General features: G+C 33.0%; 2 protein-coding genes and 1 pseudogene across 3 annotated transcripts; 2 read left to right on the top strand and 1 right to left on the bottom strand.

Moving 5' to 3' along the window:
• The first annotated feature begins 14,459 nt into the window (after window positions 1-14,459).
• LOC106436692 (calcium-binding protein PBP1) lies at window positions 14,460-15,261 on the top strand. The gene has a single exon (XM_013877642.3). The coding sequence runs from the start codon at window positions 14,666-14,668 to the stop codon at window positions 15,059-15,061; it is 396 nt and encodes a 131-aa protein (XP_013733096.2). The 5' UTR covers window positions 14,460-14,665; the 3' UTR covers window positions 15,062-15,261.
• Window positions 15,262-20,193: 4,932 nt separating this feature from the next.
• LOC106397335 (NAD(P)H dehydrogenase (quinone) FQR1) lies at window positions 20,194-21,982 on the top strand. Of its 2 annotated transcripts, XM_048747173.1 has the most exons (5): window positions 20,224-20,406; window positions 20,718-20,811; window positions 21,179-21,441; window positions 21,524-21,621; window positions 21,681-21,982. In XM_048747173.1, exons 1-5 carry the CDS (start codon window positions 20,384-20,386, stop codon window positions 21,914-21,916), a joined length of 714 nt encoding a protein of 237 aa, XP_048603130.1. In that variant the 5' UTR covers window positions 20,224-20,383; the 3' UTR covers window positions 21,917-21,982. The 2 variants fall into 2 exon arrangements, with proteins under 2 accessions (XP_013693377.2, XP_048603130.1); XM_013837923.3 differs by having other exon boundaries at window positions 20,194-20,406; window positions 21,524-21,982.
• On the bottom strand, window positions 21,794-24,565 carry LOC125581543 (annotated as a pseudogene).
• Between the last annotated feature and the right edge of the window lie 678 nt (window positions 24,566-25,243).

Here is a 25,243-nt window from a genome sequence, read left to right as displayed (position 1 = left end):
CGCTTTATTTTCTAATATATTTTTAGGAACATCAACATATAATTTGATAAATATTATGAAAATACATGCACATTTAAACGATAAATAAAATTGATTTTATTTAATTATAATAAAAATAATTATACTTCATTTTGAATTTGAAAGAATATATGTAACTCAATATACTCACAACATGAGTGACTCGACTAATCCAACTTATATTTAAAATTATAGATTAAACTACAATAAGAATAAATAATTTTATAAAAAAGTATTTTATTTTATAAATATAAATCATAGGACAATTCAAAACATATTAAAAATGAAAATAAAATATTAGCCAACTGTTACAATTTAGTTCTTTTGTAAAATTTATATATATGCATGATACTTCATATTATCATTACATTAATTTTTGTAATTTATAATCAGACACTTTAGTTTGTTTTTTTTTTTCATTCTAAGCACGATATATCTTAAGTTATAGATTATCTTCATAAGATATATTTACATATCTAAGACAACGATCACCTAAATGCAAATAAGAAATTAATCAAAATTTTAATATATTTAGAATAAAAATATTACAGTTGAATTCAGAGATGCAATCCAATTTACCCAAATGATAACTAAATCGACTGTAGAAACAACAAAATCGATTTGATATAACATATATAAAATCATAAATATAATTAAAGTAATATAATATTATTAATATAAATGATGCATACAAATTATAAAGTAATTTAAAATTAAAAGTAAATAGCAATCAACTATTATAGTATATTTTCTTTAGAAATATTTATATCCGTGCATGAGCATGGAAAATCACCTAGTATTCTAAAAATATGGATAATACAATTGATGGTTTACAAGATAAAATAAAATTACTCAATATAAACTATACAATTATTGTGTTTTATGTCATATTAAACAATAATTTAAACGGATAAATTTTAAAATACATATCATCACTTATAAAAATAAATATTTATTTTAAAAAAATAAAAATAAACACATGCGTGGATGCGCGGATCAAGCTCTAGTTAAAATTAAAATTTCTGATCTACAACCGCTTAAGTGGCTTGAACAATTTTAATACTAAAATTTCCGATGTAACCATTAAACACGAACCCTAATCTCTCGACTACACTTTAAAGTACGAACCTTGGTCCTCCGACGATGCTTTGAATCTCAAGAGACTCTCAGCATGAACCCATCAAGTACCAACGACACAACACTACAAGAAAACATGAGATTAACGACGACGGTATTTCTCGTGAATTAATCGTAAAAGAGGCTTTACGAGGAATTAGCGAGGAAACACGTTTCGTCGTTACTCGTTCGTCGCAATGCATATTTCCTCGCCAATTCGTCGTAACTTAGCGAGGAAAACTTTTCGTCGTAAAGACGAAGTACATCATTTCGTCGTAAAGACGAAGTACATCATTTCGTCGTAAAGACGAAGTACATCATTTCGTCGTACAGACGAAATACATCATTTCGTCGTAAAGACCTCGTTTAACCTTCCTCGTCATTTCTTTGTAAACTTTCCACGTAAATAAGTCATAATTTAGTTACGAATTTACTTGGTTTTTTTTATTTTACATAATTTAAAAATATAATTAAAAAAATATATTTAAAATTATTTAATTTATTAATAAAATTATAATTTAAAATAAAAACCAATACGAAAATATTTTTTATATAAATAAGTTTTGAATTTATAATACAACAACCGGGAAAAAAAGAACTAATGGTCGTTCATCGCCTGGTAGAATTCCTCACTCCTCCTCGCAACATCCGCCTCGTTATGTAATGGGGAGTAAACATGTTCTTTCGAAGGCCCTGCAAAAAAATTTAATCTTTGAAGTTAGCATCAACAGTATTAACAAATTTTTATAATTAACAATTTCTATAAATTTAGCTAAATTCCCTACATTAACCACCTAATCAACACTAATTAACATAAAATCCGTAAACCTATCTAAATTCCCTACACTAAAGAGAGAGTTACAATTGCTACGAAATAGAGAGGAAGTGGAGAGGAAGTTGAGACGAAATGAAAGTGTGAGCGCTCGCGAATATATATAAGAGATTAGATATCCTCGTAATTTTCTCGTAAATTTACGAGGAATTACAAAGGTCCGCGTTTTGTTTCCTCGTAAAGCCCACGTTAGATTACGAGGAAATAGCAAGGCCCGTGTTTCTATTTTAAGAGGAAATAGCAAGGTCCGCGTTTTTCGGTTATGAGGTCTTTACGACGATTTCTGCTTACGTATAATTAACGAGTCCCGCGTTTTTTATTTTTTAATTTTGTTGTTATTTTGTCGTTATTTTACGAAGAAATTACGAGGATTATGTTTAAATCCCTAAAATCCGAAACCCCAAACCCCATCTTCCTTATCTTCTACTTCATATATTCCAAACCCCAAACCCATCTTCCCTTTAACCTCAATCTATTCTTTCCATTCCAAACCCCAAATTCTAAAACCACAATTCCTTAACTTATAATCTCAATCTCTTATTTCTAATACAAACTCCCATTACCTTACACAAAATCAAATTATATAAATAGTTTTTTTATGATTAAATCCATCAAATCACATGCATTAAGTCTGAAAATCAATCTTATTAAAAACAAATACATCAATCGGATACGTCGACATTCTCGTCATCACTAGAAACATCATCATTTTCATTAAACTCGTCTTCGACAGCTTCGTCAGTGGCATCGTCGGTAAGATCTTCGTACCCATGATTATGCGGATCAATGAGAAGGATGTCATCAATATCTTGTTCAGGTTCCTCGACTTCATTTATCTGTTCTTCTTGCAATGATGGTTCTTCTCCACTGATGATTTGTCCTCGAGGTGTAACTTTGATCACGGCTAACCAATTTATTCCCGATTCTCTCATCCGAGGGTATGGAAGGAAGCTAACTTGGTCTGCTTGTGAAGCTAAGATGAAAGACTCGAATTTGTTGTACCTGCAAAAATAAAGTTGGTGGATTCAAAAATAAAGCTAGGTTGCTGAAAAAAACGTGTTACAACTACAAAGTTGGTGGATTCAAAATTTTCTCGCTAAGTAGACGTAAAATATTTCCTCGTAAAGTGCACGCTACATTTACGTCGAGTTTACGAGGAAATACTCTTTTCTCGTAAAAGCCACGTGACATTACATCGTCTTTACGACGAAATGATTTCATCGTTATTTTACGAGGAAATAACGTTGATTTTATATTTGCTCGTAAGTTCCTCGTAAAGTCGACGTAAATTTACGATGATTAGTTTTCCTCGTTAAGTTTCCTCGCTAAACTTGTGTTTTTTTTTAGTGCAAATCCCTAACACGAACCCAACAAAGACCGAAGATGCTTAATGATACGAACCCAGCGAAATCCTAATTCATTAAAACACTACGATCCAAAAGTGAGCACGCAAGACTACCAAGGAAACACTAAAAAAGACGGGTTGAAAATGACAGCCGCATCACCACCAACTGCAATCCTGATACCAGCACGGAGAAGGTTAGAGAACAGATTCTAGAAGTGCAAAAGACATGATTTCTAAAGCTGGGATGCTGTTAACATAAACATGTAGCCACCGAGACCCAAGGAATGAGTCACGCCATGCTCAGCCTATGAGAACCATAGGACTGACCAAACCTACCAATGCTTTAAGCTCGCCATTGGTTTTTCCAAACAAAAATACTGAATCCCATTACTCTCGCTCGAATCCTAGTCTGAAATTATGATATATGCCTTCTAACGGAGAGTACATACGTTGGACCACGACAACGTATTATCAAAACAACAATTGCTTAAATATAAAAGTCATGGTATGTGTTACTTAATTGGTAAGTGAAAATGCTTGATTTAGTATTGTCCACCTCGAATTTGAGCTTGTTTCGAAATATACGATTTATGTTTTATCAAACTATATCAAAAATAGAAAACAAAATACCTAATTTAACGAACTTACTAGATTTGGACCCGCACAACCGTGTATGTATTAATTTTCATGTTTATATATATTTTACATAACTAGAATATATTTTTAAGTTACTTATATATTTAAATGTTTATATATAATTATTTTAAAGATAACAATTTGATAGTTTTTATGATGTAAGTTAATTGATTATTTCAAATCGTCACATATATTTGATATTTTTTATTATATATATTTTAAAATTATTTTTTATTCAATTATTATGATCCTGATCTGTAATTCAAAGCGCTAGATTTCTTTTATCAATATTTTTTATGTTTATGCATTTAAGATAATAACTATATATATATATATATATATAAGTTTCAAATAATTTAATTTTATACATGAATTATCTAATTTACTAATGTTAACCCGTTCTACCAACATATTATATTTCTAGCATAAATTTTTAATGTTTTGTGAAAATAAAATATATTAATTTATCAGTTTAAAATAATTTTATTATATTTAGTTAAATACAATGTTTTATTTTAAAATGATTGATATAACTATAAAATAGTAAAATTTGATATAATTTTTTTTCATTTTATAAAAGATAACTGAGTGTATATATATATATATATATTAATGTATAATAACATTAATTTCATTACTAATTACAAAATGAGTGAAAATATTTATATACAATTTTTGATAATTAAGATATTGTTATAATGTTTTTCAACACATTTGTTAAGAAAATTATATATATATATATATATTTTAAATTAAAAGATATCAAATTATATTATGATTTAAGTAGTTAAAAGATTATATATTAGCACTAAGGAAATACATTTAATAAAAAATTTAAATGATGATCCAAATAAAAATATCACACATGAATCAAGGTGAGTTTGTTAACCAATCCGGATTTTTAGGAGTCGATATTATATTAGAAATGATATATTATTAATCTATATTATTAGTAATAAATGAATGATAACTGATTTCTAGTGATAGTCCATTTTTAAAAAAATCACACATGAATCAAGATTATGACTTCTGTTTTAATATATAAACCGACAGACATACCATAATTTTCTGATAAAATAAGTTATACCATGGTTTCGTTTTTCAATATTCTACCATTAAAACGTGTTGTTTTCTAGAAGTCACGTGTTCGGAATAACGTCTTATCACGAAACCATGATCAACACCAAACATAATTGATAGTTGTGTATGAAGTATGAACCAAAAATAATATGCAAATAAACACGAGTTTGTCTTCGTTTGCCATGATGAGTGAAGGAGTTTATGGTTTAGGATTTTTTTTTTAAGTGGATAGAACTTTATAGCAACTTCGAAGAAGCCTTACGTTCTATATATACACACATGATTCACATCTGACTCCTTAAAATTTTCCTTCGTGTTTTCTTCCCCAACTCCCAAGTTATATGCTAGGATTTCCTAATAAATGCAAATTACAATATAAAGGGGCTGTTTGGAGTTCTTAAGGGCATCTCCTGATACACAATAATTTTCCTCTATATTACTTTAAAATAGATTAAAATATAGAAAAAAAAATTATTGTGTATCATTGGAGATGGTCTAATAGTTTAATTATGTTTTTCTTCAACCACTCACATGAATCGGAAAGAACCTAAGAACGCTTAGCTTTTTTACTTGGAGTTCATTTTTTTTTGCCAAACATATAAACTATATTTAAATATCCAATCAGACGTATAAATCGACATAAATCATAGATGGTAGAGAACTGCGTGCACAACATGTTAATTTGTCCGTTTTTGAATTTGTTGCTTTTGAAATATGCAAGAGATCATAATTAAGGTCTAAAATATTATTTAACCCGCCAAATTTATTTATCAGTGTATATGTCAAGCAGAGAATCATGAATAAGATAGACAGTTGGTACAACAGGTTTCTTTCTCAAGCTAGAAAAGAAATCATGCTAAAAGCTGTAATTTCCGCACTACCGACATATACTATGTCTTGTTTTATGTTACCAAAGGTCATAATTAAAGAGATAACAATGGTAATGAGAAGATTTTGGTGGTCATTGATGAATGATAGACATAGAATCCATTGGATATGGTGGAATAAAATTACAGCCTCGAAAAAGGATGGGGGGTTAGGTATAAGAGATATGGAGCATTTCAATAAGGCTTTGCTGGCAAAACAGGGATGGAGAATTCTAAAGAACCTAACATCTCTCTTAGCAAGGGTTCTTAAGGCTAAATATTTTAGAAATTGTGATTTCCTTAATGCACAATGTTATTCATCATCAAGCTACGCTTGGAAAAGTATTGTGCAAACGCAAGATCTGATTGAGAGAGGAAATAAATGGATTGTGGGGGATGGAGAACATATTGACGTGTGGAAAGACAATTGGATACATTCTCAACAATCTCTGGCCCAAGGAAGAGGTAGTGAAACTCATCCTCATTAAGAGTTATGGATCTCTTTCATCCAGGTACCAAAGAATGAAATGTCCAGTTAATCAATGATCTGGTGAGACAAGAGGATGCAAAATATATCCTAAATATTAGGCCACCAATTTCAAGGAGACCAGATGTGCTAGTATGGAAGTACACAAGAACATGGGAATACAGTGTTAAGACTGGTTACTATATTCAGAGAAACTTCTCAACAATGGAAACAGGAAACCAGGAAACAAATGTTGTTATATCCGAAGAAGTCAGGAAGTGTTGTTCATCTATCTGGTCTCTTAACATTCCTCCAAAAAGAAGGACCTTCTGGTGGAGAATGGGGGGGGGGGGGGGGGGGGGGGGGGGAATAGCTGTGTTGGATAATCTTCGGAGGAGAGGAGTAAAAATGGAAACACATGTCCGGTGTGTGAAGAACATATGGAAACGCTAAACCATGCGTTTTTTCAATGCAGAGTGGCGAGGGAGGTTTGGGAGATCAGCCCCACTTCTTTCACGGTCTTGGACCAGAGTAGCAATGGAGTTATACAGAACATTAATGATCAATGGAACTTTAAGAGATCTAGATCAGTGGAGGGAGGTAAACAAAAATACAGGGATGAAGAGCAAACATGCAAAATAAAAGTCTGAGCAAGATTCCATAACATATATGCTACCTCCTAATTCTGAATACTATTGCCTAGTGGATGCTTCATGGAAGTCTTCTAGAGAGGAGATGCACTACAAGAAAACCTCCACCCAACTACGAAATTTTACGAGGAAAATTAAGACTCGTAAAGTTACGTCCATTATACGACTATTTTACAAGGAAAAATAAAATCCACGTAAATTCGTAGTCGTAAAATAACAAGGAAACCATTTCGTCGTAAAACTGAAGTGTATTTACGAGGATTTTCCATTATTTGTCGTAAAGTAGACGTAAACTCAGCCTCGATTTTACGACAAACAGTTTTACGTCTCTTTAACGACGTAGCGAGTGTATCTATTTTTCGTTGATAACGTGTTTTGGTTAGTCTTAAAATTTACGTGAACTTTGCGACGATATCTTCAGTCTCAGTCGGCTCAGCTGCGTTCTGAGTTGAGCGCGACCCGTGCTGATTTGGGCGCGACACAAACTCAAATGGATTCACTCGAAACTTTCACAGACGATCTAGCGGCTGGAAATCCGCAATTGGAGAGCATGTTGCATGCGAGACGGGCAGGACTTGGGATTCCACACCCACGCTCCGCAGAGGAGGAGGCGGTGATGGAGAGAAGGAGTCAGGACTTCTTCCCGGAGTTTCAAAACCCTAGCTTGTTTTCTTCTTCTTTTTATTGTGTGGTAAATTTGAAACTTAAATATTTATAAAATATTTTCAGAATTTCCTATTATTTTCAATAATTTTTTTTTTAGTTTTAATTTTTAAATAAGAAAACACGAACAGAAGTAAATTCATAACTAACTTTACGACTATTTTACTAGGAAATACACGTTATATCGACGTAAATTAAACGAGCAATGTACATGGAAGACGACGTAAATTCCTCGCAAAACTTTACTATGCATTTACTAGGGTTGACACGTAAATTCGTCGTAAAATTTACGTGAACTTTACGACGATATCTTCCGTTTATTTTACGACGAAATCAAACGTCGTTACATTACGTGGACTTTACAAATTATTGCGTGTCTGCTTTACGACAATATCATTTCCTCGCTACTTTACGACGATTTAGCCATGAATATTCGTTACAACGGACGTGTAACGACGAAATGTGTTTCGAGGTTAATTCGTCGTAAAAAGCTATTAACGACAATTACGGTCGTCGTTAAGTATATGTTTTCTTGTAGTGATGGGGTTTGGCTGGTCCTTACACAGAAGAGAAGGCACCTAAATCATGCATGGATCCTCATCAGAAGCGCCTATGAATTCTACTATAGAGGCTGAAGCAATAGCCCTCCTAATGGCAACACAACAAATGGTCAGATTAAACTACTCTAAAGTTGTCTTCATGGGAGATTGTAAGAGTTTATTTGATGAGTTAAATCAGTTCAAAACTGAACAAACCTTCAGTATAACTTCCGTATCACAGAGGCTGCCTTTGTGCTACATGATATCCTTGAGATCTAGCTGAAGACATAGAGATTACACTTTTCATTACATATCTAGAGATAATCTATGCTGTAGACTCCCTTGCTAAACAAGCTAGGTTACATAAGAGAAACTATGTTGTATCTTGAAGTTTTAATGTTTTTAATGAAAAAGTTGACAAAAAAAATCTCTTTTTGGATTATAGTCTACGTGTTTATTAAGTTGAAAGGCGTTTTCGTTATAATTTTATAGAATAAAGTCTTACGGGGGTGTATTCAACTAAGAGTTTCAAGTGATTTGTATTAAAATGAAAAATCCGCTGTTATTCAAACGTGGATTTTAAAAAACACTTTGAAATCCAATGTTATTTAACTTGTCATTTCATAAAACACTATGAAATCTACTGTTATTGAACAAAATTTAAGTTGGAGATTCTAGAGTACTTTAATTGTTTCTAGAGTGTTTGAGGGGAGTTCTTTAGTTATAAAAATAAAAATCCAAATATCACTGTTTTAGATGAGATTCTAGAATGTTTTAACAAAAATCACACCAAATTCTCTAATTCTCCTGCAATCATCTACAAACTCGTTAAAAATCAAAATTACTTCAAATTTCAGATTCAATACACTTTCCTTACTTGCAAATAGTCAAATATCCACTGTGCTTTTATAAGAAGTTGTTTGGTACTCTCCTTGTTTCGAATTTGTTATATTTATTCTGAACTTCTCTACGTACTCCTACCGGTCGACCACATTCAAATACTTTCATCTGTTTTTTTTCTTCATTTCTTGAATGCTCTAAAATACTTCTCAACTTACAACATTCCCTCTAAATATTTAATCATATCTTTGCAGTCCCACTTGTTACACCACTAACCATTACATAAACCTTAGGCCATGATTATCCCTAAGAAACCCATTGGGTTTCTTAGTTTTTTTAAAAAAAAAAAAAAAAAAAAATTAAAAAGCAAACCAATCGGGGGCCGCCACGTGTCAGTGGGGCCCGCGAACAGTGTAAGAAACTCACTAAAATCGGTTCTTAATTAGTAGTTTTTGTAACCGATCCTTAAGGGTTTTGTGGGGGCCCACGTACTAAGAAACCCACTAAGGACCCCGGATAATCATGCTCTTAGTCCACAGTCTGCTTCATTGGTGTCAAATTTCACCTTACTCTTTTCTTTTCTTTTTTTGACCTTACATTTCTTCTAGCAATGGTAAGATAAACTTGAAGGCCCGGCCCAAATAATTTTCTGCCTAAACCAAACCACTACTCCGAAAGATGTCAAGTCCCATGGTATCAATTTCATTTTCTTTCCCACCAGTCCAAGCCTTAAGGTTTTGGAATAAATTCATCACGTCTTCCATACAATTGTTCCATGTGAAACGTTAGTGACCAATGTTTTTACTTTGTTATTGGTACAACTTGGGATATTCAGTACTAGAAATCCTTAACCAACTAGCTAGAAAGCTTTGTGCGGGATCGAGAAACATGATATTTACTGAACTTCTAGTACGTATGATTGTATCACAATATACTTCCATCATAAGAGCCTTTGCGTCTCCTACAAACCATGGGTCATTTCCAGTTATGAGGAATAATCTTTGGTGTAGTAGTAGGAACGGATAAGAGTTTGAGACCGTAATATGACAAGTCAAGTCCTTGGTACTTTAAATGTCTAAGTGTAAGGAACATAATATATTGATTTTTTTAAAAAATAAAATATTTGTTTGATCCTGAAAGATTTGAAGGATAATATATTACTAATTGATTTGGATCTTGATCTTGTTGGTCGAATTAGATAATTTAACTAAAATTAATGAATTGACCGGGTAATAATCAAGATTCAGTGTTCCTTCTATGAATCCGATTCATTTTACGTAGTGGTTCATTCATGCATTCAATTTTATTATAATGAGTAAAAACGAAACCATTATTGGTCTGAAACATTGAGTAAAGTATGGATAATGGCAGTGGTTAGCGAATGAGGAAGACACTTGGTTGGATAATTATCGAGAGTAATAATAAAAAAAACAAAGGCATGCAATAGCACAGGCAGACCAAGTGGAATATTATGTCCACCATATACAAGTTCCAATTAAGATGTTAACATATTGTTGTCTTCCAATAAGCGACAAAAAATCTGGATTAAGAATTCATAATTGCACCCATATAAATTAAGAAAAAAATCCTTGTCCACTAGAAGTCACTATGAAATTGTGAACGTGTTACTTTGGAGACATTTGTCACCCACCCTACATATTATATACTCTGTGATGGTGAAAAGTAGTGTTTCTACTAAAACGGCAGGGTAAATCGGCAAGGAAAAACTCGAAAAGAAGTGGTAAAAATGTTGGTAGTTATGAGCTTCATTAAAGTTTATATTTACATGGTTGATGTCTATATAACCAAATTATATGTACTACATAACAACATCTATTATTACTAACGAATGTTATACTGTTAAAACCATCAACATAACCCAAAAATGTGTTGAACTTGCTAACTCGATAGTTTTTAGTAATGTTATGGTATGATAGTTTTTAGTATGTTATGGTATGTAATTAAGAAGTAGGTAGATTTGACGGGAAAACGGCCAATTCATACATCAACAAGGGGTTGCAGTCCCGATCAGTACATACACTCACACCATCAGGGCCGGTCCTGGGCAAAGCCTAACGAAACATTGGCCTTAGGCCCCCAAAAATTTTGGAAAAAAGCCCCCAAAAAATTTTTTTAGGCCCCCAAATTTACCAAAAAAAAATTTTTAGCTATAATTTTTAAAAAACCGCCTACAGCCCCCTAAATCTCGGGGCCGGCCCTGCACACCATGTGGTAAAACATATTTCAACTCAAATTATATTCAAATTTCATAGGTCAACCAACACTTTTCGGTAAATTCATACATTGACCGTGTCTCCGTTAGTCAAATATTGGCGGAGTCTTACGTGGACTTAACGGATGGTTACGTGGAAATTAAGCCCAAAACGACGTCGTTTTATTGAAAAAATTGTTTTAAATTGGTTTAAAGTGGGATTCGAACCCGGATTACCCACAATAACCTATCCCCCACTCGACCACTCTGCCATGTATGATTCATTGTAATAATACATCACATGTACATATTTAACATTCATCGGTTCCGAAAAATTGATTTCATTTGGTGTACACGAAGATCGAACTCGGGTTCCCTGAATTAACACATCCCCCACTCGACTACTCTGCCATGTATGCTTCACAGTGTCAATACATAACATATACACATTCATATGTGAATACATCATGTTTGATTATAGCTTCTCACCTTTCTCTTGCTTCCCCTGCAACCCTCAAAATTTAGAAAATGACTATTTGTGCTTGTTCATTCATTAATCCATTAGTTTAATAATCTAGAAAGCAAAATATTCCTTTCAACGTAAATCTACGTATGTGATCTTGTGGTAGTCTCTACTTTAAATGGTAAAAGAAATGGAAAACTGCATCATATACCTAAACCCAAATATGGCTAACAGACTTTAAATCACATAATGCTTAATTGTTATAGTGATTACTATAAAAGCTATAGTGATGTATTCACATATGAAAATGTATATGTGATGTATTAAAACAGTGAACCATACATGGCAGAGTGGTCGAGTGGGGGATAGGTCATTGTGGTTAACCCGGGTTCGAATCACACTTTAAACCAATTTAAAACCATTTTTTCCAATAAAACGACGTCGTTTTGGGTTTAATTTCCACGTAATCATCCCTTAAGTCCACGTAAGACTCCGTCAATATTTGACCAACGGAGACACGGTCAATGTATGAATTTACCGAAAAGTGTTGGTTGACGTATGAAATTTGAATATAATTTGAGTTGAAATATATTTTAGCACATAGTGTGAGTTTATGTACTGATCGGGACCGCGACCCCTTGTTGATATATGAATTGGCCGTTTTCCCGTAGATTTGACGGACTTCTGTTAAGATATAAATTCGACACATTTTTAAGTTATTATACCAAATCAAATCAAAAACGAATTAGAAAACAAAGGGTGCCCATCTCTCAAGAGGTCAAAAGTCGAAATGAAAACATAACGCGCTAACCTTTCCAATCGCCCAAATCTATGTGTATTTTTCAGTATGGTTCAAACTAGAAGAAAGTGCTAAAAAGTTTAAATATAGTTTTCAAGAACTTTCCTTCGTCGATGGAATCTAAATGTCACTTGCTAAATAGTTTCTAAGACCATCATTAACCTCAGTCTATTAACTAGGGTTCTTAGTTTCAGATAAGAGACGGTTCTTAGTTTTTTTAGATTTTAACTAAGAAAAGTTAAGAATCATCTCTTAAATAAAAGATATAAGAGCATGTTTATTGGGGTATCTTAAGTGTGGCTCTTAGTATAATGAGTAATTAAATTAAAAGGAAAATAGCCATTTATCTAAGAGGCGGGTCTTAATTAAGGGCTGCAAGAAACGCTTCTTATGAGACAGGTGTTTGAAAGGAAAAAAAAAAGTTGAACCCGACGAAGAATCTGGTTCTTCTCTACCGTTGAATCTCTCTGGCACCAATCGTCGCAGGAAGGCTGTATGATCAAGCTTTGATCGGTATCTTCTGCCTTCCATGGCCAACGAAGTCGAGTGCTTCCTCTTCTCCTCCGTCGACCTAGATTCCGAAGACGATCCGCCGCGATTCTTCCTCCTTCTTCCCTCTCTCTCGCCTCCGTGACTCACATCTTCTCCTATAAGAAGTCAATCAAGTCTATGTTTAATCCCTACTCTTTTATACTTATCTTCACAAAGCTTTGGGCTTAAACTCTATCTCTTTCGGTTACATCAACTGAGTTTTTTTCATAGAACTGTGTTCTTCTTCCCAGGTGGGTTTTCTGGGTTATGAGCTTTCGATTATGAATATTTAGTGTTATTATTCAAAGTGTTGTTTTATCCTCACCAATCACACTATTGTTCAGGGTTTTGTTCGTCTGGTTGAACACTATGAAGAACGTTGAGATTTTTATGATCTTTCTCTGCTTAAACGCTGCCTTATATCTAGTGGTAAGTTCAAAGCTCGAGTCTTTCGATCACTAAAACGTTTCTGAGATGCTTCTAAAGTTTGTTTATTGATTTGATTCGTGTGAAGTCTGCTGATCCACCAACGTGGCCTGCGGATTCGGGAGGGAAGTGTAGTGTTTCTGATGATTGGGAGGGAGAGTTTTTCCCTGAGATCCCTCATATTAAGTACGAGGTAAGCAATCATAACCATGATAGGGACTTTTGAGTAGTGATTCAGCTTGGAGATTTATTTGCATGTGTAGATTGATTTGGTTGTTGATGAATTGTTTCAGGGATGATTCAGTTTTGTTTAGTTTTTGACCATTTATTTGCGTATGGAACAGATAATCTATCACGACAAAAAGGATGAGTTGTTGGATGAGCTGAAGACGGATCAGTGGCCTGCACAGCGGTGTATTGGAGTGGCTTTGAGTGTGGCTGCGGGATTGCTTGGAGCTTGTTTCCCTGGGACTGGTGCTAGGATCGTTGCTTTAGTTGGAGGACCATGCTCTGAGGGACCTGACACAGTAACTCCATTTTGTTTATCTCCTTTTTTTTGTATAGGAAGCTCTTGTTTATGACTTCAGAAATGATGATATAAACTGGTGTATCTTCTTAACAATAATCTCAAAACTACACTTTCTTATCTTTGATCAAAAAGAAAAAAGTTTAATAATATTTTTTAAAAATTCTTAACTTAAGAAACCACCATTGGAGGACCAAAATTAAATGTTTCTTAACATAAACTCTTAACTTAAATTTATTACTAAAATAATGACTAAGAACCCACTTAAAAATTATTGCAATGAACATGTTTTAAGAGTCGTCTTTTAGCTAAAAAATTAAAAAAAAATACAAAAATGACGAGTTTACCCTTAAAGTGACCTTCACATACATCCCGTGTGAACAGTCCCATCTTCAAGTAAAAGACGTTAATGCCCTTAAAGTGACCTTCCAAGAAGAAACCAAACCAAAACAATTGGATGTTCCTTCGCCCCTTGCCTGTAGCTTAGTTGTCTTCCATGGATGTTCCTTCTCGGAACTCCCAAACTTCTCTCCCTTCCTATATATATAAACTTCTCTCCCTTCCTATATATATAAAATAAATCAATCTCATTTCATCATCATCAACAACCTCACAAACACAAAACCCATCTCTCAAAATCATCACTTTCTCTCTCTAATGGCGTCTCCTAAATCCTCAACCAGACCCACTCAGCAAAACCCAGAACCCACTTTCCACGACTTCTTCCCCACGATGGCCGGAACGCTCGGAGGAGAAGGTCTCATCGACGAGCTCTGCAAAGGGTTCGAGCTACTCATGGACAGAGACAGAGGTGTCATCACTTTCGAGAGCTTACGGCGAAACGCGTCGGCAGTTCTTGGGCTAGGAGACTTGACGGACGACGATGTAAGGTGTATGATCAACGAAGGGGATTTCGATCGAGACGGTGCGTTGAATCAGATGGAGTTTTGTGTGCTCATGTTTAGGCTTAGTCCTGAACTGATGGAGGCGTCACGGTGTGTTGTCACGGAAGCGATCGAAGAGGAGTTTTGTGATCGAACGCACAGGCGTTGATGATAGAACACTTCTTTCTCCATCAGAGACTTTGACTTATTTGTTTTTACTATTTTTTAATCGATTCTTCTTTTATGTTCTTTCTATGCTCTCTTTGATTTCCCTTTGCAGTTCGTATAAATTGTTGGATATATTATTATAAAACTGATATGGAAAATCATTTGAGAACAAAACATATATAACAAATGCAAATTTATCTCTTTCAGCCTTTTTACCTCCGTGGATGATTTAGTTTTAGGCTGCGGCATGTGAAAGTTGATAAATCACCGCTACGATAACACAATTGTCTTCCCATCCATATCACGAATGTGTATCAGTTTCATTTCCCAGAAGATAAATTGTGTTTGTTTCTAAATTTTGTCATCTCTATGTTGATTCACATCCACCCATTGAATGAATCCTTCGTTCTTCCCAACGATTTAAATCAGACGACAACACAAGTGATAGAACTGAGGCTATAGGTGATTAACTGCTTCTGAGAATTATTGGGGAAGGAGAAAAAAAATTATCTGATGCGATAGGTTTCATCAAAGATATGATGTATATAAAATATTATTTTTCTCTACAAGTTTCCGAGACGATACTGTGTCTATCAAGTCTTGTTATATCATACTTCATATATGAGATTCGTAATATGTTCATTGAGATTTGAGGTGATGATTTTTTATAAGTACATCTCGAACATAATCCTAAAGTCGGATCGGCTATAATCATATCAGAAACATAGCTATATCAGCTTAACTCAATTCTGGTACCATATACAGTAAGTTTTACAAATTTATTACTTTGTAGGTACTTTATATCTCATTTTACTTGAAATGGGAAATTCAGAGCACAACCATTCAACTAAAATATTATTAACATATAGCATAATGTAAATTCCCTTTCGATATATGAATTTTCTTATTCTACGTATATTAGTACACAGTAGAACCTCTATAAATTAATAAAGTTAAGACTTTAAATTTTTTATTAATTTATAGAGATATTAATTTACAAAAGTTTTATTTTTTAGATTTTTTCTACTTTTTCTATTTTTATTAATAAAATAAAAAAAATATTTGATTTTACCGTATATAAATTATTTAAATTTTAGAACTTTGACTTTCATATTATTTTATTATCTTATTTGGTGTATATTTTTATGTTTCATAGAATTGTTACGTGATTTTCGATATAATTTTACTAAATATTATCAAAATATATTAAAATATTAAAAATAGAAGTATTTTCATTGTGAATATAAAACCAACAATATAATGTTTAGTTTTTACGTATATAAAATATATATAGAGATAGATTATTAATTTATGATTTTAATGGGACTATATATTTACATGGAGTTTTAAAAATATTATTATCTTATTATTTTAGCGATTTGTGTCATATTTTACACCGGTCTAAGTTGGGACCGACGGAATTTATTAATTTATAGAGATTATTAATTTATCGAGCATAAATTTATAGAGGTTCTACTGTATATAGTTTTATGGTTGAAATATATAATATTTAAATACAGTATTAACGTTTACATTGGCTTTATATGTTGTTATAGATCGAACACTATGGATTGCATTTTTTTTTTCAACCCGCTAAAGGTTTAACAAGTTTCGTTGGATCCGACTTGAAATAGAAGCAATTAAACTTTCGAAAATCGAATTTTTTGTAGACCTGGGTGATCCGGATTTTGTAGACATGGAAGTGATCCGGAACTTATGCCGACTAATCTTCCTAGAATAGGAGACAAAAGCCGGTTGCTAAATCCCTTCCCAAATAGTGAACGTATTCGAAACAGAAGTCCATGTCACAAATACCTCAGATCCTTTCCGGCTGAGCCAGCTCATCCTGGTAATCGATTCTATTTTTCATTTACATGTTCTTGACTTCCAGCAAAAAAATACTATTATAGATTAAGAACCCCACAAACTCAGGTGAAAGGGCAAACAATAAAATCTTTGTAACAAACGTATATAAACACACCACTCATCAAAGTCCACATATAATTATTAGATTTCTCAGTGTAGTTTCAACTTTCAACCACTTGATCATAGTTCTACTTTTCCATTAGTTAATTTTCTTTTATAAAGCAAATATGGTTGCACCTTGCGATGGATTCATCATGCAGCCTAATGCGTGTAGCCATGCAGTTCCAGAGATCCAGCGAAAAGACTAAATCATGCATGTACGTATCTTAAGCGACACTTCGGTCAATAAAGCTATCAAAAGCCGATTACTTTGTTTACACGGAAATCAGGGGTGAACTGAACACTTTATAAGTAAAAGGGTGAAAAGCGAAGCATCCTTAAAACACAAGCCAGCTCTCGCATTTTATCATTAGCTTCTTCTTCTTCTTTTTTTATCTTAACTTGTTTTAACATCATTTTCGGTTGGTATATACATACTATAATTTTATTATTTGAATATTTTAGCATATAGTTCTTGGAAAGAAATGTCGTCGAACGTCTCCCCTTCTTGATTACAACGAAGGACTCTGTAATTTTAAGGGATATGTAAAATTATTACATCCATGTGCCTGAGATATGTTCATTCTGATCCCCAAGCAAATCTCATATACAATTAGCATTAATATTAAATTTGAAAACAGAAAAATTAAAATACATAGTGCTCTAAAATCTTATTTTACGTGTAAAATCGTCTGAAAAACTCATGAATCAAAATTTAGTTATCTTTACAATCAAAGCTTAATAAGAAAAACTTAAATAAAAAATACTAATTGGAAGACTTCTGTAGCAATATGAAAATATATGAAATATGGATGGTCCAAAGAAAAAAAAATGAAATATGGATTGTCCAAAGATATTGACCAAAAGAAAAAGGAATGGTTCGAAGACTATAACAAGAAAAATAGACGGTTCATGCATTCGAGCTATAAAAATATGGTCTTCATCTCGAATTTCACATTACGTAATTAATTTGCACTAGTTAATTCGATAGTAGATCGACTTTGTGTTGACTATTTTGGTCAGTCTAAGGCAGTTTGGAACCAACTATCTCGATACCGTATTAATCCAACTAACAAAAACTCTAAATTACTAATATGAACCTTTTCACTCTAATATGAACATTTTATAGTAAAGTTTGCAATTTAATAGGCCTTACAATATGCGCGCACATTATAGCTAAGTAACATCTCTCTTTTTGTAAATTTAATGAACATTTAAATATATGAATCTAGACACCTAGAATGAAAATCATGGTATATATATGTATATGGATCCAGCTAGCATACATAAGGTTCTACTTGCCGCAGGTCCACATACATGTATTATATTTATATACCATCAATTTTGAAGACGTATTGTCCAAAAAATTAGCGTATTATTCTACTATTATTTTCTACAATCCACATATACATCATTTTTTAAGAAAATTGAAATTATAACGTCAACAAAATGATCTATATAACGTCAACAAAATGATGTATGTGTGGATCATTCTAAATTCTGATGCATATTCGTAGTTTTATGAAAAAATTGAAAGTCAAAAAAGAACAAAGAAATATAAATTTTACACAAAAGAAAAGAAATATAATGACGAGAGTGATGATGTAAGGGCTTGAAGTCGGAATCTAGACTACCTCAAAAGCCATTGTTGAGAAATAGATCCAATGGCTAGCTTGTCTTGGTCGATCAAAAATCGGACGGACAAGGTTTGTTGACCCTACACTCGGTCAATTTAGCACCTATTTAGTTGTCTTCATGGGCTCGGATCATATTCGTTGACTTGCTCATCTTCTCAATTTAATAGATTCTAAAAAGTTATGGGTTTAAATTAGTTGTGCCACACATGAGGATTGAGTGATTGGTATGGTTAACAAAACACTACATGTAACTCAAAACATGAACTTTTAGAGCGGTAAATTATGGTTAGATTGAATATTCATGACACCAATAGGACTGAAATCAATTGATTTTGAGAACTTTAAATTGTTTAATCAAGCTACCATTTTGTGTAAGATTGAATCGTAATCTAATCATAAATAGCTTTGAATAGATTAAACACTATATAATTCATATCAAGAAAAGACATCTTCTAGAGAAAACAAGCAAGGCATAAAGCTCTTCCTTATGTTAAATAATTAAAATTAAACAGTTTTGAGGGAAAACAAACATGATCATGATGATGAAGGTGACAGCAACGCATATCATCATTATTATGTTATTTTAATCATTTCAAACTTTAAAAATATAACCAAAGTTGTATTTTCCCGCACCAACCCCACTCCCCGTCCAGTACCAAGCCAGGCGACGAACGAGGGGGTTTTGAGTTGACTATGTGCCCCTATAGTATCAGTTTTTTTTTTTTTTTTGATCAACACCCCTATAGTATCAGTTAAAGCCCAAAACTGCCCCACTTGTTTTGTTTCTTTCAAATGTTAGCTATAATCAGAATAATAGAGGAATCAATATATTTTTTTTGGTAAAATGTTAAATTTACTATACTAAATTTTTCAATTTTGATAGAAATACAAAGACGAGTAGAAGCGAATGAAATAGAACTAAAGAACAAGCAAACAAGCCAAAACAATGAACTAGAGAAAAAGCAATTCGGTCGAAGAAGGACGAAAGTGTAACAAAACAGTGACGGAGTAATAACATTGGAAAGATTAGAGAAAACAAGCTCGTCGCTGTGAGTTACATCAAGATAGGACTTCCTCAAATCCCAGAATCATAGTTGCTACAACTTCTGAGAAGTTAAATAGTAATAAACCAAGTCTAGAATCCACTATGGATCTACAAACCAATCCGATCAAAAAGACACCGACGGTGTGAAAATAAATCAACAAATAGACGATGTCGTCGTTCGCTAGAAATAATAAATGTTTTAAATTTTAATTTTATATTAAAAATTGATGTTTTAAATTTTAATTAATATACACCGTTTAAGAATAAAATTTCATTTAATATTTAAAATATGAATGGTATAGAAATTTATTAAAAAACAAAAAAAAATAAAAAAATTAATAAATAAAATTATGTAAATTTTTTATTAAAATATGTGAAAATCATAGACCACAAATCTTTCAAATACGGAAGGGAGTAGTTAATCGATCTATTTTAAAAAAGGGTGGCTAAATATAAAGAGACAAAACATTATGGGGGAGAGATTTAATTTGACCAAATATATAGGGTGTGGGAATGAAAGAGTTCACAAGTTTGTAGAAAAATAAAACTTCAGATCATCTTCTTGGACCTCTCTATAAATACGCTATCTGCATTTTCAGATCGTTGAACTTATAATCTCCCATCTTATTAAAAAGAAAAAAAAAAAACAATTCAGAAAGTTAATCTACAGATACCGATGGCGACCAAAGTGTATATCGTGTAAGTAAAACTCCTTGTTTCGATCTTGCTCATTTTAACTGTAGCGACTTGATATTGAGTTTTCCTCAATGTTGATCGAAGAATACTACTTCTATTGGTTTATTTTGATTTTTCATTTCTTATCATATCTTTTGCTGTTCTGTAATAGTCATAGGTGGGGGATGATAGCATTTAATTTATGATTTGGGCTTCAAACTCTTCTTAATTCGCCTATTTATTGTTTAAAATTTCGATTCAATTTTTGTGTTTGTGATTGGGTTTAATCTCAAGTTTGACTTTTTTTTTATGTCTCGTTGACATTATATTTGCAGGTACTACTCAATGTACGGTCATGTGGAGAAATTGGCTGAAGAGATAAGGAAAGGAGCTGCTTCCGTTGAAGGTGTTGAAGCCAAGCTATGGCAGGTGAGATTTGCCTTCCTCCATAAATGGCTTTTTGCATTTTGTCAATTTTCACAAGCACAGACTTACTTTATATGTTCCAGTGAGAGAAACTATGTTGAAGGGCTGATTATAAGTGGCTATCAAGTCCTTTTAACACTAACAAATAATATTAGGTTTGAGTCTACAAGTAGTTTTGTGTTGTGTATCTTGAAGAAAGAACCAAGTCTTTCTATGATTAGCTTCAAGCATTCTTAGACCCATTGCCATTGCCATTGCCATTTCCAAGTTTATTGATTTAGCTTACCAAGTTTAGATTAGGCTTGTTGGCTGCTCTCTATCCAAATCCATGTGAACTCTATTGAACCTGATGAAATTGCTGTTTTCACAGGTACCCGAGACGCTTCCAGAAGAAGCACTCTCTAAGATGAGCGCCCCACCAAAGAGTGAATCACCAATCATCACACCAAACGACCTAACCGAAGCTGATGGGTTCGTCTTTGGATTCCCAACGAGGTTCGGCATGATGGCTGCTCAGTTCAAAGCCTTCTTGGACGCAACCGGTGGACTCTGGAGGACTCAGTCACTCGCTGGTAAACCAGCTGGTATCTTCTACAGCACTGGCTCTCAAGGTGGTGGCCAAGAAACCACCGCGTAAGCCTCTCTCATCCAAAATAAACACTTCACATCATCATCATCTCTTGCCCTATATCTTAATAACTCTGGTGATGTATAGATTGACGGCGATAACTCAGCTGGTCCACCATGGGATGATCTTTGTCCCGATCGGTTACACATTTGGTGCGGGAATGTTCGAGATGGAGAAAGTGAAAGGTGGAAGCCCCTATGGAGCTGGAACATTCGCAGGAGATGGTTCAAGGCAGCCAACAGAGCTGGAGCTAGCGCAAGCTTTTCACCAAGGCAAGTACATTGCAACCATCACCAAGAAGCTCAAGGGATCTACTGCTTAGATCTTTGTGAGGAAAAGAAAACAAGAACGGTTTGGTTCTCTGCTTTTTTTATTACACAATCATATATTCTCTCTTCTTGTGATTTCTTTTGTGTTTTGATTATAAACTACATGATATTGTTTCACAACAATCATTCTTGTCTTGCTTTTACGTATTAGATATGTAATGATTTATGCTTGTCTTGCACTATTGTTTAAAATATAATCAAAATATATTAATTTTTATGCTGGGGTTGAATTTATAAACTTCTATAAATATTTTATAAATTATTTTTAAACATTTATAAATGATTTATGAGATTTAATTTAATTTTTATCATAAATTTAATGTATTTGTGAAAATAGTTACCATATAAAGGTAAAGTTGAAAAGTGATATATAAACTTGTGATAAAAATTGAAATCTCCCCATTTTATTTTTGTCAAATTAAGATAAACTTCAAAGGGTAAGTCAAATTAACATTACATTCAAAGGGTAGTGCAGAACGCATTAGTGAAAAGATACGAGACAAAGCAAAAGAAAAAGCCAAACTTGGTTCTGTAGTAAGATCACATATCAAAGGACTTGATGAGCATTCCCGTAGTATCTGTTAATAAACGTCACCTTCTGCATGTTTCTAGCGAAGTCTGGTGGGTTCTGAGGGTAGAACTTGTACAACCTCATGTTTTCAAAGACTTCCCTAGTTTCTTGGCTCATCTCTTCAACCTCTCTCCTCCTAGCATCTCTCGCCTCTCGGTTAGCTCTCCTTGCTTCTCGTACACTCTCCTGGACAAACTCTTTGAACTCATCCCGTTGTTCCTCAGATAACCTTCCCTCTTCAATCCTTTCATTAGTAAACTCCTCGAGGTTTTCAAACTCCCAGTCGAATTCACAACAAACCGGCGGATTAGAGGGGAACAGTACATCGACCACAGTGCTCTGCGGAAGCTCATCTTCCTCCCTAGGCGGTTTAGAGAAATAAGGAAGGCAATACTCAAACCTCTTGACGCGTTCCACCTTCATGTTTCTGAGAGCAGCTCTCCTCTGGTTACAGCACAAAGTGAAGATCCGAGAGTTTGTTCTCTCAACTTGTTTGTCTCTTTCTTGTAAAGGAATGTAAGGGAAACCAACCCATTCTCATCTCCTTCATGGTAATGGTCTCTTCCCTTGCGCTCTGTATCGACGCGATTGCTACCTTGTTAGAAGGCTCGATGGTTGAGTCTATGACATTAACCGTTGGGACATGGATAATATGTTTGAAGTGTTGTGGTTCTGCAAACCCGAAGACATAGACTTTCTTCCCGTGGAGAAATCCTCCTTCCTCTAATGCTTCTTCTAGGTTTTTGAAGTCCCAGTTGAATCCGTAGATTGCATCTAGATGTTCAAACTCAGTTCCTACCGGAAACTTTCCGCAGCCTTCCATAAATCTTCTAGGTTACGTTTCTCTTCAAAGTACTCTGTCTCTTCTTCTTGTGGTGGCTTGGTACTCACGTCATCGTCCTTCTTAGTTTCCTTGCTTGTGTTCCTCTCTCTCATGGCTCCGTTCTTCATTATTGTAAACTAAAAAAGGAACAGATAGCCAACAAGTCGAAACCCTAACTCTTTCAACGGCGAGCGAGACAAAGAGATGATGACGTGCGTTGTAATCGACTGAATGAGTTCATTAACCTAAAGATGTGCATTTATACTAAGCCAATCCTAGGGAGAAAAAGGAAAATTGTGTGCTTTATGGCGTTAGTTCAACGCAACGAAATAAGGAGATTCAAAGTTTACTTATTATTGATCTTTTTCCCAATTTTGGAAAATGCGATTTTTCATATTCAAAATTTGGTTGCAAAGAAAGCAGTTTTCTTAGGGGGGTTATTGGAACAAGATTTTGAATGAAATTTAATAATTTTAAGAGTTGAGAGATTCTTAAAATTTAAATAGAGTTAACAAATATCTTCTGAACTTTTAGCAAATGTTTTGTATGTATTTATATTGAATGCAATGGATTTGCATAATATATTTTTTCAAAAAGTTTCTCTTTATAAGGTAATATAAACGAATCTCTCTTTCTAGAAACTTTTCAATTTTAGTAGCTTGATTTTGAATTGCATCAGTACCAATTGAAGATTGATTTATGTCTACGGTGTTTCTGGGGAAAGAAATAAATTACATTAGCTTGCTTTTGATTATAACAGTGAACTCTCTCTTTATATTATAATATTATAGATATATGATGAAAGTAGGAGTGAATAACATCATCGATGAAAGCAAAAACACTTTGAATAGCATCATCACCACTTTAACATCTTCTTTTACAATTTTGTTCAAGATTTTTATCATCTTTGCTTTCGTTGTTTTTTTCTATCTTGAAGCACCCTTCTAGACTGTGAGTTTATATGTGTGAGTTTTATAACATAGATTTTAGAAATCTTTTGGGTGTAGAAGATATTCTCAAAGTTGAGTTTATGAGTGAAAATAAAAAGAATTTATATCCCAATAACAAAAGATTTTAATTGCATTGTTAAATCCATCGTAAGTAAACTTTTCTAATAACAAAAGATTTTGAATGAAATTTAAAAATCTGCATCCTAATAAAAATAGATTTTACTTACATTTTAAAAATTCTTGTTCCAATAACAATAGATTCTCAAAATATTGTAATTCCTCTAAAATTCTTCTACCAATAACCCTTAGAGGAACAAACATCAGATTTTTAATACTAAGGATATTTTTAATTAATAGAAAATCAATAAGCTATTTTATACTCTATAATGCTTTCATATATTTTTTGTAATACTTTTCTATAATATTATTCAAAAATCTGTTAGTAATAAAAGCTACTTTATTGTATGACAAAAATTATAATTATTAAATTAAGAATGCTGATTTTATTTAAATTTAAATCCATTATTATTTGTTAGTTTAGTAACCAATAAAGCAAAATTTTACGTCGTTGGATTCGTGGATTTAATCTTATAAAATGAGATTTATTAATAATTATACAAATTAACAAGGTAAAGATTTGCCTGAAATTTTCAATATACTGGTTTAAGGTGATACAAATAGAATCGCCAGCTATAAATTCTCATATATTATATTAAATTATACTACTTCTTATATATTTTGTAAGATAACAATAAATCAGAATTAAAAAGAATTCATTTAGGAACAGTCAGGTTACATTTGATTGAAGCGAACCGGACCAGACACCCTAGACAAAACAAGGTAAATTGTCGCAAATACCACATTCATAGTTTCATTTTTTCATATTTAACTACTTTTACACTCACTTTTAATAAATGGTAAAAAACATTTATACCCATAAAGTTAATTAATCTAAACTTAGGGTTTAGAGTTACATGTGGAGTAGAGTTTTTGGAATCTGAAATTTATGATTCTAATAAATATATAAATAATTACTTAAAAATACAAAAAATAATTTCAAACATAATTTTCGAATTTCAAAAATTTTTTTGAAAAACAAATAAAAAATTTCCAAAAAAAAATCGAATTTTTATT

The sequence above is a fragment of the Brassica napus genome, chromosome C2 (assembly GCF_020379485.1).
Source record: "Brassica napus cultivar Da-Ae chromosome C2, Da-Ae, whole genome shotgun sequence".
NCBI classification, from domain to species: Eukaryota; Viridiplantae; Streptophyta; class Magnoliopsida; order Brassicales; family Brassicaceae; genus Brassica; species Brassica napus.
The sequence above is the reverse complement of the archived record's forward strand: the minus strand, read 5'-3'. Positions and strand labels throughout refer to the sequence as shown.